General features: G+C 30.7%; 1 protein-coding gene and 1 long non-coding RNA gene across 3 annotated transcripts in view; one reads left to right on the top strand and one right to left on the bottom strand.

Annotated features, from left to right (window-relative positions):
• The first annotated feature begins 1,417 nt into the window (after positions 1-1,417).
• LOC141461520 (protein sprouty homolog 3-like) lies at positions 1,418-9,653 on the top strand. 2 transcript variants are annotated; one of them, XM_074142701.1, is made up of 2 exons: positions 1,418-1,933; positions 8,440-9,653. In XM_074142701.1, exon 2 carries the CDS (start codon positions 8,480-8,482, stop codon positions 9,146-9,148), a length of 669 nt encoding a protein of 222 aa, XP_073998802.1. In that variant the 5' UTR covers positions 1,418-1,933; positions 8,440-8,479; the 3' UTR covers positions 9,149-9,653. The 2 variants fall into 2 exon arrangements, with proteins under 2 accessions (XP_073998802.1, XP_073998803.1); XM_074142702.1 differs by lacking the exon at positions 1,418-1,933 and adding an exon at positions 2,314-2,458.
• LOC141461521 (uncharacterized) overlaps positions 6,456-21,181 on the bottom strand; it is a 28,909-nt gene continuing 14,183 nt past the window's right edge. Inside the window, exon 4 of the long non-coding RNA XR_012462958.1 lies at positions 6,456-6,581. This is a non-coding gene — a long non-coding RNA (uncharacterized lncRNA). The remainder of the gene's footprint in view (positions 6,582-21,181) is intronic.

Here is a 21,181-nt window from a genome sequence, read left to right as displayed (position 1 = left end):
CAGGGTGTTCATTTTAAGACGCCTCAAATGCATTTCATGCTTAAACGGTTGATCTGAGCAAAAAAGGGGTAGAGGAAAAATTTGTTGCCCGTCACCTCTAGTTTCAGAATATGTGACTTGATTTTAGATTCCTGCCCGCATACGAGGCTGACTCGCGTCCAAAAGTAAGGGTTCGCAGTTGACCCCCATTTTCGTATATACACAGTTTTAAAGAGTCTAAAAAAGTTATGAAAGAAACCGGAAACCGCAATTCGATATCTTCAAAATTAAAGGTGGCTAGGCCATTTCAAAAATCTGGTATTTATTAATCATATTTCAATTTTTTGAACTTGTTATCAAAGAGAAAGAAGAGCACGCGATAGGTCATTTTTATGTATTTTTTCATCCCCTTTCTACTAAAAATATTGCCAAGGCAGTAAAGCTAGTATTTTTCTTAATATCGGGAAATAAGTCGTTTTCCGAGTGATTTTTCTAAAGAAAAATCAAATGTTAAGAGCTTTAGACGTTCTCAAGCATACCCAAAATGGGTAAAAATTAATTATTACATCTGTTACAAACAAGAAGATTTAATAATTTTTTGGTAATTTTGGGAGAGTTACGTTTAATTACCAATAAAATTAGGAAACCTCCTGCCACATATTTAAGTGTTCAATATCTTTCACGTGAAGGATCAAAATTATTCCTTAATTTATCAAATAATGCACTTTACCCAACGAAGCATGTACTGCGCCTTCAAAGGTGCCTCCTCAGATACAGAGAGCAGTTATACCCCGGCTTGCATTATAATTTTATAATGTTTGTAAGAATTAAATTTGGCTTGCGTTCGGTGATAAACGAAGCTTTGAAAGTTAGAACGTTCAGAATTATAGTTCGTCTTGTGACTATACCATTTTTATGAAAAGACTAATCTTAACTTAGAGTAATTTCATTGTTATCCGTCAATTTTAGGTTTATTTTTTCCTCCCTAATTTATTTTGAAAATATTATAAGTTGTTCTAGCTATAATAGACTTCCGGTGAAATCAGGTTATTGCTAATATTTCCGGCGGAAATGGCTATTATTTGAATTTGTTCACCTCTCTGGTTGTTAAAAAGAAGTTCTACGCAGTGCTTTTTACTTCGGTTAAGTGTAATGCTAGCGGTAGTTTTAGTTCTATTGTGAGCAACGTAGTGGCGGACAGTTGTAAGACTGAATGGAAGCTGCCCATTGATAAATGGTAGCAAGAGAAAGAGAGATAAATAGTCAAAGAGAGTGTAATAGAACGGAGAGGAGATTATGAAAAAGGAAGATAGAGAATTGCCCCCCACTTATAATTTTAAACCTCAAGTGAAGGCAGAACGGCTATGAATGAAGGGTATAAGAAAGTGGGGGTAAGGCGCATGCGCTGTAATGTGGCCACCATTGAACAGCCTTTAGCAGTAACACTCTTAGTTGATGAAGTTTAGTTTTGCTTGAAAGACGTTGTTAGTATCTGTCCTTTTTTTTGTTTTTTTTTCTGTTTTTTAAAAAAAACAAAAAATAAAAAGAAGTAAACTAGTTCGTTCAGTATCTATTCCTTCGTGTAACAGTATACAAAACAAAATTAAAGTACGTCAAGTAAAAAAAATACAGTTGTTTTTCTTTAGCTATTAAAAAACAACTTGAGCTGGGAATAAGTTATTTTAGTTTTACTACAGTCGTGCTATAACATAGTGTTACTAAAGTGAAAGAAAGGCAATATGGCTACCAGTTGGGAGCCCAGCGGTTTACTATAACAACTGGCTACATCCGCCCCGAAGTAGTGAGTTTTATAAAAGTGATTTAGTGAGCGTTAATATTAAGGAGGTTTTTTGCCAACACAACTGTACGTGGTCTGCGCGTCCAGGCCGATTGGACAACTGTCCTAATACAACTTTGTCTATTATGAAAGATAATGGATCACAGGTCGATATAGGTAAGTGATATTGGAATTATTTTTTAACCAAAATTTAAAATTATTATCTTAAAGAAAATTTGACACTTTATTTTTTTCCCCCGTCTTCTGCTGGTCCCAAATCTTTTAATTATTTTTTTTTCTTACTGGAGCCTTATTTATTTATATTTCTATTTTGTTTTCTGTAATTTTTTGGGCTAGTGTAGGCCGGCCAAAGGGTTATCGTCGTTGTATAGTGTTAGTGTATTGTCCCGTGTAGCGTCCTTGTGTTCATTGAGTAGCACCCGCCCCACCACCGGATGTGACGTAGCCCAAGGTGACTGTCTCACAAACATTCATTTTAATTCCATGGGTCGGGTGTGGTGGGGGGTTAATTGTACCCCATTCATGAGCCTGTCGGAAACACCCTTTTCCGGTGGGCGGCTGTTTTTTTTTTTTTTTTACCCTTCCTCCGTCACCCGTGGCGGCGACCCCTTGTCCGTAACTTCTTAGACTAATATACACCCGGGATCATCATGGGCTACCGCATGCCAGCGGTAGTTTTAGGTATGCAACTTTTTTTTTTTTTTTTAACGTTGATTACTTCCACAAATTTTTTAAAAAAATCTTGAGATCATAATGAACCAACTAAGGAAGGAACTTATGTTTTTGGTTATGCTGATACACGCTCCTAAAGTATCTTATATTTTTTGTTTCTCTATATTTTGTTACCCTCATCTTGTTAATTAAATTGTAAACATTGTAATATCCTTTAAAAAAATATATATAATTAAAATATTACATATTTATATATATGTGCGTAAAATAAAAATAAGACAAGATGATAAGAATAGAATTCTAAATTTGGGATCATCTTTTTAGTAAAAGGAATTTTTGGTCATATTTGTGAGGCAAGCGGATGAGTGGGATTTACAACTTGGGTTAAATTTAAATCTTACATGTGTCTGTTTGTAGGAGACCTTAATAGCAACCGGTCTCCTTTTTCGATTTATTTATTTCATTTTATTTAATTTTTTTGAAAAACCCTTTTAACCAGTGTAAAAAAATAATTTAAAAAAAATCGTAACTAATAAAGACAAATTGATTTTACTCCACGTATTCCTCTCCCATTCAGAGGGTTGTATTTGGCTATGTGGAGGGGGATGTCCTGAATGGTTGTACCATTCATCGTTCCCACTTCCTGCTTCTCCCACTCTGCACCTGTTTCCGGTGTGTAAAAAAAAAAACTCCATTGTTAGGCTCTTGGGTAATTACAAAACAAGACTTAATACTTCTTTTTTTTTCTGCATTCCATTTTGTTAGTAATACTAAACTTATTCAAAAATTATCCCTTTTCAAATCGATTGTGAACATTTTTTTTTTGTCTGTCTGTCGCCTTTTTTTTTTTTTATTTAATTTTTTTCTATACTCACACATATGTGAATGGAATGTAAATTATTTGTTGAATTGATGTTCGTGGATGAATAGTTTATTTGAATAGAGATTTGTAGTTGCGTTGTTGATACAGCTCCAAGAACAATATTCACTGTTTGGGGAACAGCTTCTCCCAGTCTTGAAAACATATTTTGTAATAATAATAATAAAAAAAAACATGCTTAAGTGAATAATTTAGTTTTTTAGTGAAGATGAGTGGGGACAAGCCGGAAATGAGAGTTTCTAATGGCCGCTCACTCAGGGATAGTTCACTTCCTGTTAATATTTATACCTATAATCCCACTGCATATTATTTTTTAAATATCAGTTTAAAATAATGTGACTGTTTTTATTTTTAAAGGGTTCTTAAATAAATAAAGTTTAGGTATAAAAAGGAAAGTAATTCTGGCCAGACAGTTATAGGCAGACTAAATTTAGAGGGAGTCTGAAATTAGGCTGACCTATTGTCTGTAATTCACTTTTCGACTCTAAATGTGTGCCTAAAAAATCTAATTATAGATCTGTTCATTTTTAAATACTTTCGATTTGTTTACCTCCAATAATTCCTTTATCTACTTCTGTAGATTGATGTAACTGTTTATAAATGCCAGAAAAATATTATACGATTCATGTTACTGACTTATTATTTGCAGTCCAAAAGTTCTGTTTGTTAGGTTGAAATTGTGGTTAAGCCTAATTTGCTTATTGATGTTCAAAATTTTCTGTTCTATAGACAGATAACCACATGCAGTTTTTTTTTTTTTAATTTTTATTTAAAGTGCAATTGCCGTCCACCGGAACACACTGTTCTCTCGTTACAGTTACAGTGAGCAATTCCTAGAAAGAAAGAAAAAAAATCTAAGCGCCAGAAGCTGGATTCGAACCCATGATCTTTGTACAGGAATCCAGTATTCGCTAACCACTCAGCTAATCCGTTCCCTTATAAGTTCTGTATGTACAGAACCTTTTAGGTAAATGTCTGCGAGTTTGTTTTTGAATTATTTGTAAATGTGTGCGTTTGTAAATATATATATATGTGTGTGTGTGTGTGTGTGTGTGAATATGTAAAAGTAGAGATAGTATGTATTTGTATGAATGTATGTGTAAAAAAAAAAAAAAACGTAGTGGCTGAGTATATAGAGAGGAAGTTGGTGCAAGGTTGCCACGCCTAGCACACAGCCACCACTGGGCCTAAGGCACGATCTGGCAACGGCGCACCACGACCTGAATGGAAACAAACTACCCTACAACCAAAGACTTGCCTTTTGCTCTGTATCTTCAATTTTTAGGGTTTCTTTGTATTTTTTAGTTTTTGTTTTGTTTTTAAATGTCTTTTAATTTGTTAAATTCCCTAGTACGAAAGATTTTTTTTATTGCTACCGTGTAGTGGTATTTATTAGTGTACGTACACATTTGATTCTTCGCTTTTGTTTTTAAATTTAATTAAAAAAAATTGTAAAGGAGCTTTGGTTTGTTAATAAATGAAAAAAAATATATATATATATATTTAAAAACAAGAAACAAAAATTTATTTTTGAAGTAAAATTGATATAATTTATATTCGTCCATAAATCTGATAAGGTCATCATACTTGTGAGGATGCTGCCGTTGGTGGATAATTCTTGTACACACATGCGTGTGCAGAGCACCCGGGGTCGTGACCTTGTATGACCTTGCCTCTCTTGCCACCACTTCGCGCCATCTATAGCTTGCCCCGCTCTTTGTCTCTCTCTCACTCTCTCTCTCTTGTGTATGTGTGAGAGAGTTTTGTACACGTATAACTGGACTTTCTCCTTAAAATACCAGTCCAGTTTTCGCCCCATTTCCGTTTTGAGTTAAGATTTTTCACCATATATTTGTAATGTTATTTAAAAAAAAAAGGTCATGAGATTTTATTCTTTTGTTTATATATACACACACATATTTTATGCTTTAAAACGTTTAAAAAAGAGATTGAGGTAGCAGTGGATATTAGTCTGGTATGTAGGTTGTTTTGATGGATTGTAGTACTCAGTACTCTACCCGGATTACTTTGCCTCCTGATTTAATTTTCTTTTCTTATTTTTTTGGTCTTTATTTCGTAATTTATTTACATATATATATATGTATATATATATATATATATAGAGGCGTATATATTGGTTGTATATGTAAGTTCTGCGCGTGCGCATATTGGACCAGTGCGCCACATGTTCAGCACATGGGCGCGTGTGTGCCTTTCTACGGCCCCCACATATCCTGCCCCGCCCGGTACTAACTCCCACTCGGCCAAACCGACACATTCACTACACATACACACACACACAGAAAAAAAACCAACATAAAACATTCACCACACAAAGAAAAAAAAGCACAGGGCCAGGCCGTAAGTAAATGAGGGTGCGAGAAGAGTAATAGATAAACATAACTACATATATATATATAATTTATTTTTTTTACTCAACTGCTTCTCTTTTAAAAGTTATCTATTCGTAAATAATTCGCTTTGCATAAGTGTTTACTATTATCTTTTAGTAATAAAGCAATATACTCTACTAAATAGTTCCGATTTTAATTATTAGATGTATTTGTTTTTCTTTGTCTTTTATCTAAAGTTTTTGTGTCATATACTAATGGTGGTCAGAATTCTTTTGTGTGCATAATAGTAGCATCTATGACGTATCTGAGGTAAGAGAGGAGGCAGCCCTTCTTTGTCTTTTGCAATACTTGTTCTTTACTAATTTTAACACATTTCTTTACATAATCTTTTCAATTAAAATTTAATTTGAACCAGGGAATTCTTGATATGTAATAAAATGAATTTATTTAATCCATTTTCCTCACGGACTATTTTAACGTTAAACCCATTTCTAAAACACGAAGACCATTCGTCAATATTTCGGGTTTTTAAAAAGCAAGAATAACATTAAAGCTGGTTTTTCAGTCTATCTCAATTAAGAAATGGATAAAGGCTAAAAATGTTTATTAAACTCACAAAATATTGGTTTAACTCTTAATTTTAACCTACTCATAAGACAATAAGCTTTTTTGTTTTTTTTACTTTATACTAGCATTTCCTACCAAAGTTTATGAGTAATTTGCCCAAATTGAGTCACATTAAATGAACCAAAACTATGATTTCAAAGTTTTAATTTTTTATTTACATTATAAACTACATTTTCCTTTTTTTTTTTTTTTAACGTCTCTTTGGGGTGCTTTGGAATAACTCGGTACTTTTCTCTATACTGGGCTCTTTGCCTTTTAGGTATTTTCTCAACTACAACAAAAAAGCAAAAAAGTCTTAGAAGATAAATAGCGTCATGGCAAGACTAAAGATATGTCCCAAGTTAAAACCAAGGAAACACCTTCTACTTAATATCATATAATAACATAATCATGCTTAATAATATACCTTAAAATTATTCTTCACCGTATTTGAACGGTTTGAAAACGGATACTAATTCTAAAAGGTTGATACACAACTCTATCCGGTTATTAAACTTTTTTACTAAAAGATCGTGCTGAAGATTCTAAATCTAACTTATTAGAACTTAGTTTTTTATATGATTTTATTATTTAACTAGGGTAAACAACATTTCTTTGTGAATATTTTGTTATTTGGCCCATACATTGGCCTTATTTCGAGATAATAAAACTTAACGGTGTTAAGCTCTAATACCCATTGTGGACCTCATATTTAAACCAAAATATAATGAATGAAGTTCATTTGTATTAGCCTGGTTTTGTCTAGCACATATAAATACATATAATTGCTATCAAAATTGATGTTTTAAGTACAAAAAATTGGTAATAGCTTAATAGCATTAAATTGATAAGTGATATATTAATATCTAATTAACATTAGATTCGATTTTATATGGTCGTAACAGTTGATTAACTACATTTTTTTTTATTACTTCAAATTCAAATATTTTGCATTTTTCATTAATGCAGAAGTTATATGCAGTAGATGTAATTGGAAATTTGGGATTTTAGTGTAAAACTGTATTTCTTATTTGAGCTGCATTATTCATGTTTACTTTCAATATATTAAAGACCAATTATACCACTATATTGTACTACTAAGTCAATTTATACTACTTTATTGTACTATAAAGACAAATTATACTACTATATTGTACTATAAAGACTAATTATACTACTATAATTTGTACTAGAGTTGGCGTATGAACATTAGTTTTTCCAGGACTTGACTATAAAGTTATCTTGTTTGCTTTTTGTCGAATTTGATTTTTGTCTTTGAGTGGGGAGTGGAGCGCTTATCCGAAGGCAAAAAAAAAAATGGCGATTCACTTTTACTTAATAATTTTCGGAGCGCCTGATAGTGTCTTCTACTCTGATTCTTTAGCTTCTACATCGTCTAGCTTCCTCCGCTCTTGTTATCCTGTTAGCATTATACTTTATTTGTACTCTTTTACTTTCATACTAATGGCTGCACAATTTGTACATCAAGAAATGCACGCTACAATATACCTACTAGTTAAGTATAGATAAGGTTTTTTTTTTTTTTATATGATTACCATCTCCTTCGAATGGAAAAGGAAATTTATCAAGTTCTTCAACTTGATAGCCTCATCCTGAACCACAGCAACATTTTACATCACCCAAAAATGGCTTACCACAATTGACTTACTTGGGTTTTGCTTTTTCACAAGAAAACTGCCTGCAATCCTAAAACCTTATACGCTTTACGGTATCTTCATCGTAGAATTATTGACAGAATTCCCAACTTGCTTCAGTAGAATAGATTATTTTGCGCAGTACCCGTACCACAATAAAACCAATCATTATTATTTTATTTGTACATGATTTTTTTTTTCTGCCTAATAACGATTTGTTTCTTCTGAATGACGACCATTTTTCAAATACGTTGCTGTATTCATCCGCTTAGAGGAGCATTTGAAGTAGGGTTTATGACCGTGGGCTTATAAATGGTATCAGACTTCGTTAAGTACCAAGTTTTTGTTTGATAATAAAGTCAGTGCTTTGTCCTATCCACTAATTTGGTAGTTTTACGTTAAGCCTGCCTTAAAAAAATTGATTTCATGTTGATAAATTGATATAGCGTAAAGTAATATGGTTATTTTAAAGAAGTATTTTTTTGTTTTGTTTAGGTAATGCAGTGGTGAGGCGAGACTGCTCTGACGGGGTGGGATGGGAGAAGAGTTGCGAGGCAACGTGTCTTTAGGGACACCGAGGCCCGAAGGCCTGAGGTCAGTCAACGAGTACATCGAGACCCCGTTGCGGCGACAGAACGAGCGAGCAGGCCCGACACCACTGGTCGCCGTCTCCGCCAGCCACCTCAACAACAACAAACTAGATGGAGGCGGCAAGCAACATCGCGCCTCAACGGTCGGCGTGCACTGCCGACAGCCGGCTCCTATTAAACAACCGCCATCGTCCTTACCGCCATTGCTGCCGCAGTCGATATCGGGCGCCGGCGGAGTTACGCCAGTTTTACAGGACTCAATTATATGTGCAGAGTGCGGCAAGTGTCGGTGCGATAGTTGTAGATCGCCAAGGTCACCACCTTCGGCATGGCTATGTTCGGACTTATGTTATTGTTCGGTAGACAGTTGTGTGGATTACGCCAGCTGTTTGTGCTGTGTGAAAGGCGCTATGTACCATTGCGGCGAGGAGCCAGGTTGGGCGGACGATCCTTGTTCATGTAGCGGCGCCGGCTGGGGCCCACGGTGGGCGTGCCTCAGCATTGCCTCGCTCATATTGCCTTGTCTCTGGTGCTATTGCCCTTTGAGGAGTGCTGCGGATGCTTGCTCCAGAGGCTATGCCGCTTGTACACATCGCGGCTGTACCTGCTCCTGAGCGCGCCAAAACCAATTTTTACAACAGTATTATCTAGTCTATTTAATCCAACAGACTCTGTATATATGTATTCGTTCCCTAAAATAAAAAAAAAGAGTAAAATATTTTAAAAAGATGGAAGTATCACGTCTCCGAATTGCGTAATTTATTTAACGTGCATTTAATTTTTATATGAATGGGGGCGAACTCATGCTGAAGATCGACTATCTGGACTCTGGTTTTCTTCTCTTAATTGAATATCACTAATTTATTAAACAAAACCTCGTCCCGATCGCCGAACTCGCACCCCCTCCCCTCGGTATCCTGCAATAAAGCAATCCCTACGCCCTCTTCTATGTATTTATATATATAATGGTAACAATTATTTATTTATAAAGTCAATTATGCTCCGTTAAATAGCATAATAATCGATATTGTATATACCCTATAAATATATAAATATATATAATAAAAAATGTAAACATGTAAACTTAACAAATATATAAATAACAGAACATTTAATTTATCCATATTTGTTATCATTTCAATACTTTACAAACCCCTAAGTACCCTCTATTCAAATTTAAAATAATGTTTTAAACCAGATTTAGTCTTTCACAACACAGTTAAATTAATAATGTGTGATTAAAAACAAAATACTTTTATCTTCATGCCCACTTTTCATCAACTCGACCTCTTTGAAAGTGAATTCTATCTGAATAACGCCAAGATTGGCTTTAACTTGGGCTACTTGGGTACGCAGTGGCTTAGAATTGATTTTAACAAAAATTGTAAATAGAGATGCTATTTCTCTTGGTAAATAAAAGAAGCAATATTTAAGCTTATTCTTAGTAAATAGATGAAGCAAGATGTAAGCTTATTCTTAGTAAATAGAAGCAAGATGTAAGCTTATTCTTAGTAAATAGAAGAAGTAAGATGTAAGCTTATTCTTTCTTGGTAAATAGAAGAAGCAAGATGTAAGCTTATTCTTTCTTGGTAAATAGAAGAAGCAAGATGTTAGCTTACTCTTAGTAAATAGAAACAAGATGTAAGCTTATTCTTGGTAAATAGATTGCCTCAAAATGTGCGTTGAAAAACACTCAACTTTTTCGTATGTATGTCGGTATGAGTACGTACGAAGTAAAAAATGACAAAATAGAACTAGAAGGGCACATAAATATGTGCAGTCTCCATCAATCAAGAGGGGGGGATTAGCTGACCTGAATGGACTACATTGCTGGTAGCTTCCTTAATGCCCAATAGAACTAACGGATCTACATCCATTTCCCTGCTAGTCAGATGGAAATCTCCGTTTTTCCCAATAACGTGCCCTCAATCGAAAGGATTGGTGCGATTATGACCCTAAATTGGAGACAAGTGGAAGAACCGTTTATAAGAACCTCTCTCTACCCCCTCTCCCAAAATTCAGAATACGTTTCTTTTTTATCATACTGCAAGTAAAGCTAGAATTGCATTTGCGCATATTTTTAAATGAAGTTATTGGTTAGGGTGTAAGGAATGCAAGAGAAGATTTTTATAAATAGATCTTCAAGTCTGTGGTCAGCAGAACGATCTGACGAAAATCCTTCTTTTTAATTGAAATCGCTAGTGCGCGATACGCGAGGCCTTAGGTACCTAGGAAGACCATTCGCAATATAAGGCAAGGTTTTCCCTACAAGAACTAATAGGGGTTTTACCACAAGGCTCTTTTTCTTTAAAGAGTTGAATTGATTGGCCTAAAGCCCCTTGAGCAGTCCATCAAGGAAAGGTGGAAATAGCATCTTTTTTCTTGTCGACGATGCTGATCTTTGGCACGTTGAGAACATGTCGTGAAAACTATATAGTCTATTGAGACCCTTGGACTTTGTAAAGAGGGAGGCCATATTTACTAGGCTTTACAAAGCGATAAGCCTCTATTAGTGCAGTGCAAGGATTCAGGACCTCGTTCCAATAAAATAAATAATCCCTTGCCCAGGATGCAGCTAAGATAGTTTCTTTGGATCTACAAAAACCATCTGCTCTGGTAAAAAAGCATGAATTAGCAGAATAGAACCAAATGTACTAGCTATCATTTAAAATCTACAAATAATCAATCACTAGGGAAGAATATGAACTAGTCTATAGAAGTCTTCAAGTCTTTATCAGAAATAAGAAGCAAGGGTGCTTTGGAAACGATCCAAGTTTAAAAAAAATGCTCCAAAAATCCGGACGAAAGACGAGGTTCTACAAAGAACGGATTCTTAAATATTTGCCTCCTGAATGTGTATCTTAGGCTCATTAGTTTTGGATTAAGTTCTTGTGGCCGAAGATAAAACTAACATACAATCTCGAAACAAGACTCCATCCATGTAAAAATCTATCTGGACTCCATCCGTGAAAGTTAGTCGTCTGTTAAATGAAAGGTCATTAGTTAACGTAAGTATAACTATAATAATAAAACTGAAAAGATCATTTTAGTTGTTTCAATTTTAAAACCAAAACATTGTGATCATAGATGAATCTAAGTGATTCCTTAATCTAACACTAGGGGCTAACAACGTTCACTTGGTTACACTCGTTGATTAATTGGCACCGATTCCCGCATGAAACTTGGATAAATTAATTGAATTATGAACATGGCGTTGTAAACATTATTGCCTTTCACCTTTGACCCATTGTTATCTGATCGCTAGGTTGGATTGCTGCCTGCAATTGCTTTCCCTTTTATTAACTACAACAATAAAAATCATTCAATGATATATCACTAACTAATTCATCTAGAATAAGAAACTTAAAAGTTACTTTTATTGTTGCCAAAGTTGGCAGTAACAGTCATTTTTCTGAACAAATTGGATCGTGCTCAAAAAATAATCATTCAAAAAAGATATATGCACACAATAATATACACATATGATGTTTCTTTTAGTGCGTTTAATTCATTAAAGATATTAAACTCAGTTTATTTGATGTAGTTAATATATTTAATTTTATGGTTAAGAAATGAATGGAAACTATTCAATTGAGTGCTCAATTTCTTCTTTTTATAGCATTATTAATCATGAATGATTTCTATTTTTTTAAATTTATGTTACTTATTAAAGGAAGATTGACAACGCACCTAACTCGCATCACTTAAAATCTTGTTAGGTCAGGGGTCGGCAACCCGCAGCTCGCGAGCCGCATGCGGCTCTTTTATCCCAATTGTGTGGCTCTTCAGCCTGCCCAAAATATATTGTATATTTTAATTTTATTGAAACGAATGAAAATTCCATTTATTAAAGGTATTTTTTCAAAAATAATTTTAAATGTGATAGGTTTGAAATTGAATAGAATTATACAATATCAAAAATAAAGTACTCGACTTATATTGTAAGACTGCCGCCTTTTCATTCGTTAAGTTATTATTTATTTGTTTATTTACTTTGCAATACATGAAAATAAATATATAAAACATTTAAATGTTATTGAAAATCATAAAATTATAATTTGCGAATACAAATGATCTTCATAGATTTTTACATAATCATCCTTGCGGCTCTTGGTAAGATTTATTAAAATTATTTAAGGAGAAATGGCTCTCTACTTAAAATAGGTTGCCGACCCCTGTGTTAGGAAATTATTGTCACTTAAAATTGAAAAACAGTTACTTTTATAAGAGACTTTCATTGCACAAATCGATCAAACTACACTTTTTCAAATAAATCACCTAAATCGCATCACTTAAAATCTTGTTAGAAAATTATTGTCTCTTAAAATTGAAAAACAGTTACTTTTATAAGAGACTTTCATTGCACAAATCGATCAAACTACACTTTTTCAAATAAATCACCTAAATCACATCACTTAAAATCTTGTTAGAAAATTATTGTCACTTAAAATTGAAAAACAGTTACTTTTATAAGAGACTTTCATTGCACAAATCGATCAAACTACACTTTTTCAAATAAATCACCTAAATCGCATCACTTAAAATCTTGTTAGAAAATTATTGTCACTTAAAATTGAAAAACAGTTACTTTTATAAGAGACTTTCATTGCACAAATCGATCAAACTACACTTTTTCAAATAAATCACCTAAATCACATCACTTAAAATCTTGTTAGAAAATTATTGTCACTTAAAATTGAAAAACAGTTACTTTTATAAGAGACTTTCATTGCACAAATCGATCAAACTACACTTTTTCAAATAAATCACCTAAATCGCATCACTTAAAATCTTGTTAGAAAATTATTGTCTCTTAAAATTGAAAAACAGTTACTTTTATAAGAGACTTTCATTGCACAAATCGATCAAACTACACTTTTTCAAATAAATCACCTAAATCACATCACTTAAAATCTTGTTAGAAAATTATTGTCACTTAAAATTGAAAAACAGTTACTTTTATAAGAGACTTTCATTGCACAAATCGATCAAACTACACTTTTTCAAATAAATCACCTAAATCACATCACTTAAAATCTTGTTAGAAAATTATTGTCACTTAAAATTGAAAAACAGTTACTTTTATAAGAGACTTTCATTGCACAAATCGATCAAACTACACTTTTTCAAATAAATCACCTAAATCACATCACTTAAAATCTTGTTAGAAAATTATTGTCTCTTAAAATTGAAAAACAGTTACTTTTATAAGAGACTTTCATTGCACAAATCGATCAAACTACACTTTTTCAAATAAATCACCTAAATCACATCACTTAAAATCTTGTTAGAAAATTATTGTCACTTAAAATTGAAAAACAGTTACTTTTATAAGAGACTTTCATTGCACAAATCGATCAAACTACACTTTTTCAAATAAATCACCTAAATCGCATCACTTAAAATCTTGTTAGAAAATTATTGTCTCTTAAAATTGAAAAACAGTTACTTTTATAAGAGACTTTCATTGCACAAATCGATCAAACTACACTTTTTCAAATAAATCACCTAAATCACATCACTTAAAATCTTGTTAGAAAATTATTGTCTCTTAAAATTGAAAAACAGTTACTTTTATAAGAGACTTTCATTGCACAAATCGATCAAACTACACTTTTTCAAATAAATCACCTAAATCGCATCACTTAAAATCTTGTTAGAAAATTATTGTCTCTTAAAATTGAAAAACAGTTACTTTTATAAGAGACTTTCATTGCACAAATCGATCAAACTACACTTTTTCAAATAAATCACCTAAATCGCATCACTTAAAATCTTGTTAGAAAATTATTGTCTCTTAAAATTGAAAAACAGTTACTTTTATAAGAGACTTTCATTGCACAAATCGATCAAACTACACTTTTTCAAATAAATCACCTAAATCACATCACTTAAAATCTTGTTAGAAAATTATTGTCACTTAAAATTGAAAAACAGTTACTTTTATAAGAGACTTTCATTGCACAAATCGATCAAACTACACTTTTTCAAATAAATCACCTAAATCGCATCACTTAAAATCTTGTTAGAAAATTATTGTCTCTTAAAATTGAAAAACAGTTACTTTTATAAGAGACTTTCATTGCACAAATCGATCAAACTACACTTTTTCAAATAAATCACCTAAATCACATCACTTAAAATCTTGTTAGAAAATTATTGTCACTTAAAATTGAAAAACAGTTACTTTTATAAGAGACTTTCATTGCACAAATCGATCAAACTACACTTTTTCAAATAAATCACCTAAATCGCATCACTTAAAATCTTGTTAGAAAATTATTGTCTCTTAAAATTGAAAAACAGTTACTTTTATAAGAGACTTTCATTGCACAAATCGATCAAACTACACTTTTTCAAATAAATCACCTAAATCACATCACTTAAAATCTTGTTAGAAAATTATTGTCACTTAAAATTGAAAAACAGTTACTTTTATAAGAGACTTTCATTGCACAAATCGATCAAACTACACTTTTTCAAATAAATCACCTAAATCGCATCACTTAAAATCTTGTTAGAAAATTATTGTCTCTTAAAATTGAAAAACAGTTACTTTTATAAGAGACTTTCATTGCACAAATCGATCAAACTACACTTTTTCAAATAAATCACCTAAATCGCATCACTTAAAATCTTGTTAGAAAATTATTGTCTCTTAAAATTGAAAAACAGTTACTTTTATAAGAGACTTTCATTGCACAAATCGATCAAACTACACTTTTTCAAATAAATCACCTAAATCACATCACTTAAAATCTTGTTAGAAAATTATTGTCACTTAAAATTGAAAAACAGTTACTTTTATAAGAGACTTTCATTGCACAAATCGATCAAACTACACTTTTTCAAATAAATCACCTAAATCGCATCACTTAAAATCTTGTTAGAAAATTATTGTCTCTTAAAATTGAAAAACAGTTACTTTTATAAGAGACTTTCATTGCACAAATCGATCAAACTACACTTTTTCAAATAAATCACCTAAATCGCATCACTTAAAATCTTGTTAGAAAATTATTGTCTCTTAAAATTGAAAAACAGTTACTTTTATAAGAGACTTTCATTGCACAAATCGATCAAACTACACTTTTTCAAATAAATCACCTAAATCGCATCACTTAAAATCTTGTTAGAAAATTATTGTCTCTTAAAATTGAAAAACAGTTACTTTTATAAGAGACTTTCATTGCACAAATCGATCAAACTACACTTTTTCAAATAAATCACCTAAATCACATCACTTAAAATCTTGTTAGAAAATTATTGTCACTTAAAATTGAAAAACAGTTACTTTTATAAGAGACTTTCATTGCACAAATCGATCAAACTACACTTTTTCAAATAAATCACCTAAATCACATCACTTAAAATCTTGTTAGAAAATTATTGTCACTTAAAATTGAAAAACAGTTACTTTTATAAGAGACTTTCATTGCACAAATCGATCAAACTACACTTTTTCAAATAAATCACCTAAATCACATCACTTAAAATCTTGTTAGAAAATTATTGTCTCTTAAAATTGAAAAACAGTTACTTTTATAAGAGACTTTCATTGCACAAATCGATCAAACTACACTTTTTCAAATAAATCACCTAAATCGCATCACTTAAAATCTTGTTAGAAAATTATTGTCTCTTAAAATTGAAAAACAGTTACTTTTATAAGAGACTTTCATTGCACAAATCGATCAAACTACACTTTTTCAAATAAATCACCTAAATCACATCACTTAAAATCTTGTTAGAAAATTATTGTCTCTTAAAATTGAAAAACAGTTACTTTTATAAGAGACTTTCATTGCACAAATCGATCAAACTACACTTTTTCAAATAAATCACCTAAATCGCATCACTTAAAATCTTGTTAGAAAATTATTGTCTCTTAAAATTGAAAAACAGTTACTTTTATAAGAGACTTTCATTGCACAAATCGATCAAACTACACTTTTTCAAATAAATCACCTAAATCACATCACTTAAAATCTTGTTAGAAAATTATTGTCTCTTAAAATTGAAAAACAGTTACTTTTATAAGAGACTTTCATTGCACAAATCGATCAAACTACACTTTTTCAAATAAATCACCTAAATCGCATCACTTAAAATCTTGTTAGAAAATTATTGTCTCTTAAAATTGAAAAACAGTTACTTTTATAAGAGACTTTCATTGCACAAATCGATCAAACTACACTTTTTCAAATAAATCACCTAAATCGCATCACTTAAAATCTTGTTAGAAAATTATTGTCTCTTAAAATTGAAAAACAGTTACTTTTATAAGAGACTTTCATTGCACAAATCGATCAAACTACACTTTTTCAAATAAATCACCTAAATCACATCACTTAAAATCTTGTTAGAAAATTATTGTCTCTTAAAATTGAAAAACAGTTACTTTTATAAGAGACTTTCATTGCACAAATCGATCAAACTACACTTTTTCAAATAAATCACCTAAATCGCATCACTTAAAATCTTGTTAGAAAATTATTGTCTCTTAAAATTGAAAAACAGTTACTTTTATAAGAGACTTTCATTGCACAAATCGATCAAACTACACTTTTTCAAATAAATCACCTAAATCACATCACTTAAAATCTTGTTAGAAAATTATTGTCTCTTAAAATTGAAAAACAGTTACTTTTATAAGAGACTTTCATTGCACAAATCGATCAAACTACACTTTTTCAAATAAATCACCTAAATCGCATCACTTAAAATCTTGTTAGAAAATTATTGTCTCTTAAAATTGAAAAACAGTTACTTTTATAAGAGACTTTCATTGCACAAATCGATCAAACTACACTTTTTCAAATAAATCACCTAAATCGCATCACTTAAAATCTTGTTAGAAAATTATTGTCTCTTAAAATTGAAAAACAGTTACTTTTATAAGAGACTTTCATTGCACAAATCGATCAAACTACACTTTTTCAAATAAATCACCTAAATCACATCACTTAAAATCTTGTTAGAAAATTATTGTCTCTTAAAATTGAAAAACAGTTACTTTTATAAGAGACTTTCATTGCACAAATCGATCAAACTACACTTTTTCAAATAAATCACCTAAATCGCATCACTTAAAATCTTGTTAGAAAATTATTGTCTCTTAAAATTGAAAAACAGTTACTTTTATAAGAGACTTTCATTGCACAAATCGATCAAACTACACTTTTTCAAATAAATCACCTAAATCACATCACTTAAAATCTTGTTAGAAAATTATTGTCTCTTAAAATTGAAAAACAGTTACTTTTATAAGAGACTTTCATTGCACAAATCGATCAAACTACACTTTTTCAAATAAATCACCTAAATCGCATCACTTAAAATCTTGTTAGAAAATTATTGTCTCTTAAAATTGAAAAACAGTTACTTTTATAAGAGACTTTCATTGCACAAATCGATCAAACTACACTTTTTCAAATAAATCACCTAAATCACATCACTTAAAATCTTGTTAGAAAATTATTGTCTCTTAAAATTGAAAAACAGTTACTTTTATAAGAGACTTTCATTGCACAAATCGATCAAACTACACTTTTTCAAATAAATCACCTAAATCGCATCACTTAAAATCTTGTTAGAAAATTATTGTCTCTTAAAATTGAAAAACAGTTACTTTTATAAGAGACTTTCATTGCACAAATCGATCAAACTACACTTTTTCAAATAAATCACCTAAATCACATCACTTAAAATCTTGTTAGAAAATTATTGTCTCTTAAAATTGAAAAACAGTTACTTTTATAAGAGACTTTCATTGCACAAATCGATCAAACTACACTTTTTCAAATAAATCACCTAAATCGCATCACTTAAAATCTTGTTAGAAAATTATTGTCTCTTAAAATTGAAAAACAGTTACTTTTATAAGAGACTTTCATTGCACAAATCGATCAAACTACACTTTTTCAAATAAATCACCTAAATCGCATCACTTAAAATCTTGTTAGAAAATTATTGTCTCTTAAAATTGAAAAACAGTTACTTTTATAAGAGACTTTCATTGCACAAATCGATCAAACTACACTTTTTCAAATAAATCACCTAAATCACATCACTTAAAATCTTGTTAGAAAATTATTGTCACTTAAAATTGAAAAACAGTTACTTTTATAAGAGACTTTCATTGCACAAATCGATCAAACTACACTTTTTCAAATAAATCACCTAAATCGCATCACTTAAAATCTTGTTAGAAAATTATTGTCTCTTAAAATTGAAAAACAGTTACTTTTATAAGAGACTTTCATTGCACAAATCGATCAAACTACACTTTTTCAAATAAATCACCTAAATCACATCACTTAAAATCTTGTTAGAAAATTATTGTCACTTAAAATTGAAAAACAGTTACTTTTATAAGAGACTTTCATTGCACAAATCGATCAAACTACACTTTTTCAAATAAATCACCTAAATCGCATCACTTAAAATCTTGTTAGAAAATTATTGTCTCTTAAAATTGAAAAACAGTTACTTTTATAAGAGACTTTCATTGCACAAATCGATCAAACTACACTTTTTCAAATAAATCACCTAAATCACATCACTTAAAATCTTGTTAGAAAATTATTGTCACTTAAAATTGAAAAACAGTTACTTTTATAAGAGACTTTCATTGCACAAATCGATCAAACTACACTTTTTCAAATAAATCACCTAAATCGCATCACTTAAAATCTTGTTAGAAAATTATTGTCTCTTAAAATTGAAAAACAGTTACTTTTATAAGAGACTTTCATTGCACAAATCGATCAAACTACACTTTTTCAAATAAATCACCTAAATCGCATCACTTAAAATCTTGTTAGAAAATTATTGTCTCTTAAAATTGAAAAACAGTTACTTTTATAAGAGACTTTCATTGCACAAATCGATCAAACTACACTTTTTCAAATAAATCACCTAAATCACATCACTTAAAATCTTGTTAGAAAATTATTGTCACTTAAAATTGAAAAACAGTTACTTTTATAAGAGACTTTCATTGCACAAATCGATCAAACTACACTTTTTCAAATAAATCACCTAAATCGCATCACTTAAAATCTTGTTAGAAAATTATTGTCTCTTAAAATTGAAAAACAGTTACTTTTATAAGAGACTTTCATTGCACAAATCGATCAAACTACACTTTTTCAAATAAATCACCTAAATCGCATCACTTAAAATCTTGTTAGAAAATTATTGTCTCTTAAAATTGAAAAACAGTTACTTTTATAAGAGACTTTCATTGCACAAATCGATCAAACTACACTTTTTCAAATAAATCACCTAAATCGCATCACTTAAAATCTTGTTAGAAAATTATTGTCTCTTAAAATTGAAAAACAGTTACTTTTATAAGAGACTTTCATTGCACAAATCGATCAAACTACACTTTTTCAAATAAATCACCTAAATCACATCACTTAAAATCTTGTTAGAAAATTATTGTCACTTAAAATTGAAAAACAGTTACTTTTATAAGAGACTTTCATTGCACAAATCGATCAAACTACACTTTTTCAAATAAATCACCTAAATCACATCACTTAAAATCTTGTTAGAAAATTATTGTCACTTAAAATTGAAAAACAGTTACTTTTATAAGAGACTTTCATTGCACAAATCGATCAAACTACACTTTTTCAAATAAATCACCTAAATCACATCACTTAAAATCTTGTTAGAAAATTATTGTCTCTTAAAATTGAAAAACAGTTACTTTTATAAGAGACTTTCATTGCACAAATCGATCAAACTACACTTTTTCAAATAAATCACCTAAATCACATCACTTAAAATCTTGTTAGAAAATTATTGTCACTTAAAATTGAAAAACAGTTACTTTTATAAGAGACTTTCATTGCACAAATCGATCAAACTACACTTTTTCAAATAAATCACCTAAATCACATCACTTAAAATCTTGTTAGAAAATTATTGTCACTTAAAATTGAAAAACAGTTACTTTTATAAGAGACTTTCATTGCACAAATCGATCAAACTACACTTTTTCAAATAAATCACCTAAATCGCATCACTTAAAATCTTGTTAGAAAATTATTGTCTCTTAAAATTGAAAAACAGTTACTTTTATAAGAGACTTTCATTGCACAAATCGATCAAACTACACTTTTTCAAATAAATCACCTAAATCGCATCACTTAAAATCTTGTTAGAAAATTATTGTCACTTAAAATTGAAAAACAGTTACTTTTATAAGAGACTTTCATTGCACAAATCGATCAAACTACACTTTTTCAAATAAATCACCTAAATCACATCACTTAAAATCTTGTTAGAAAATTATTGTCACTTAAAATTGAAAAACAGTTACTTTTATAAGAGACTTTCATTGCACAAATCGATCAAACTACACTTTTTCAAATAAATCACCTAAATCGCATCACTTAAAATCTTGTTAGAAAATTATTGTCTCTTAAAATTGAAAAACAGTTACTTTTATAAGAGACTTTCATTGCACAAATCGATCAAACTACACTTTTTCAAATAAATCACCTAAATCACATCACTTAAAATCTTGTTAGAAAATTATTGTCACTTAAAATTGAAAAACAGTTACTTTTATAAGAGACTTTCATTGCACAAATCGATTAAACTATACTTTTTCAAATATCTTAAATTTA

Source organism: Rhodnius prolixus, unplaced genomic scaffold (assembly GCF_049639745.1).
Source record: "Rhodnius prolixus isolate KJV_2025 unplaced genomic scaffold, Rpr scaffold_6, whole genome shotgun sequence".
NCBI lineage: Eukaryota > Metazoa > Arthropoda > Insecta > Hemiptera > Reduviidae > Rhodnius > Rhodnius prolixus.
This window is presented reverse-complemented; position numbering and strand designations above follow the sequence as displayed.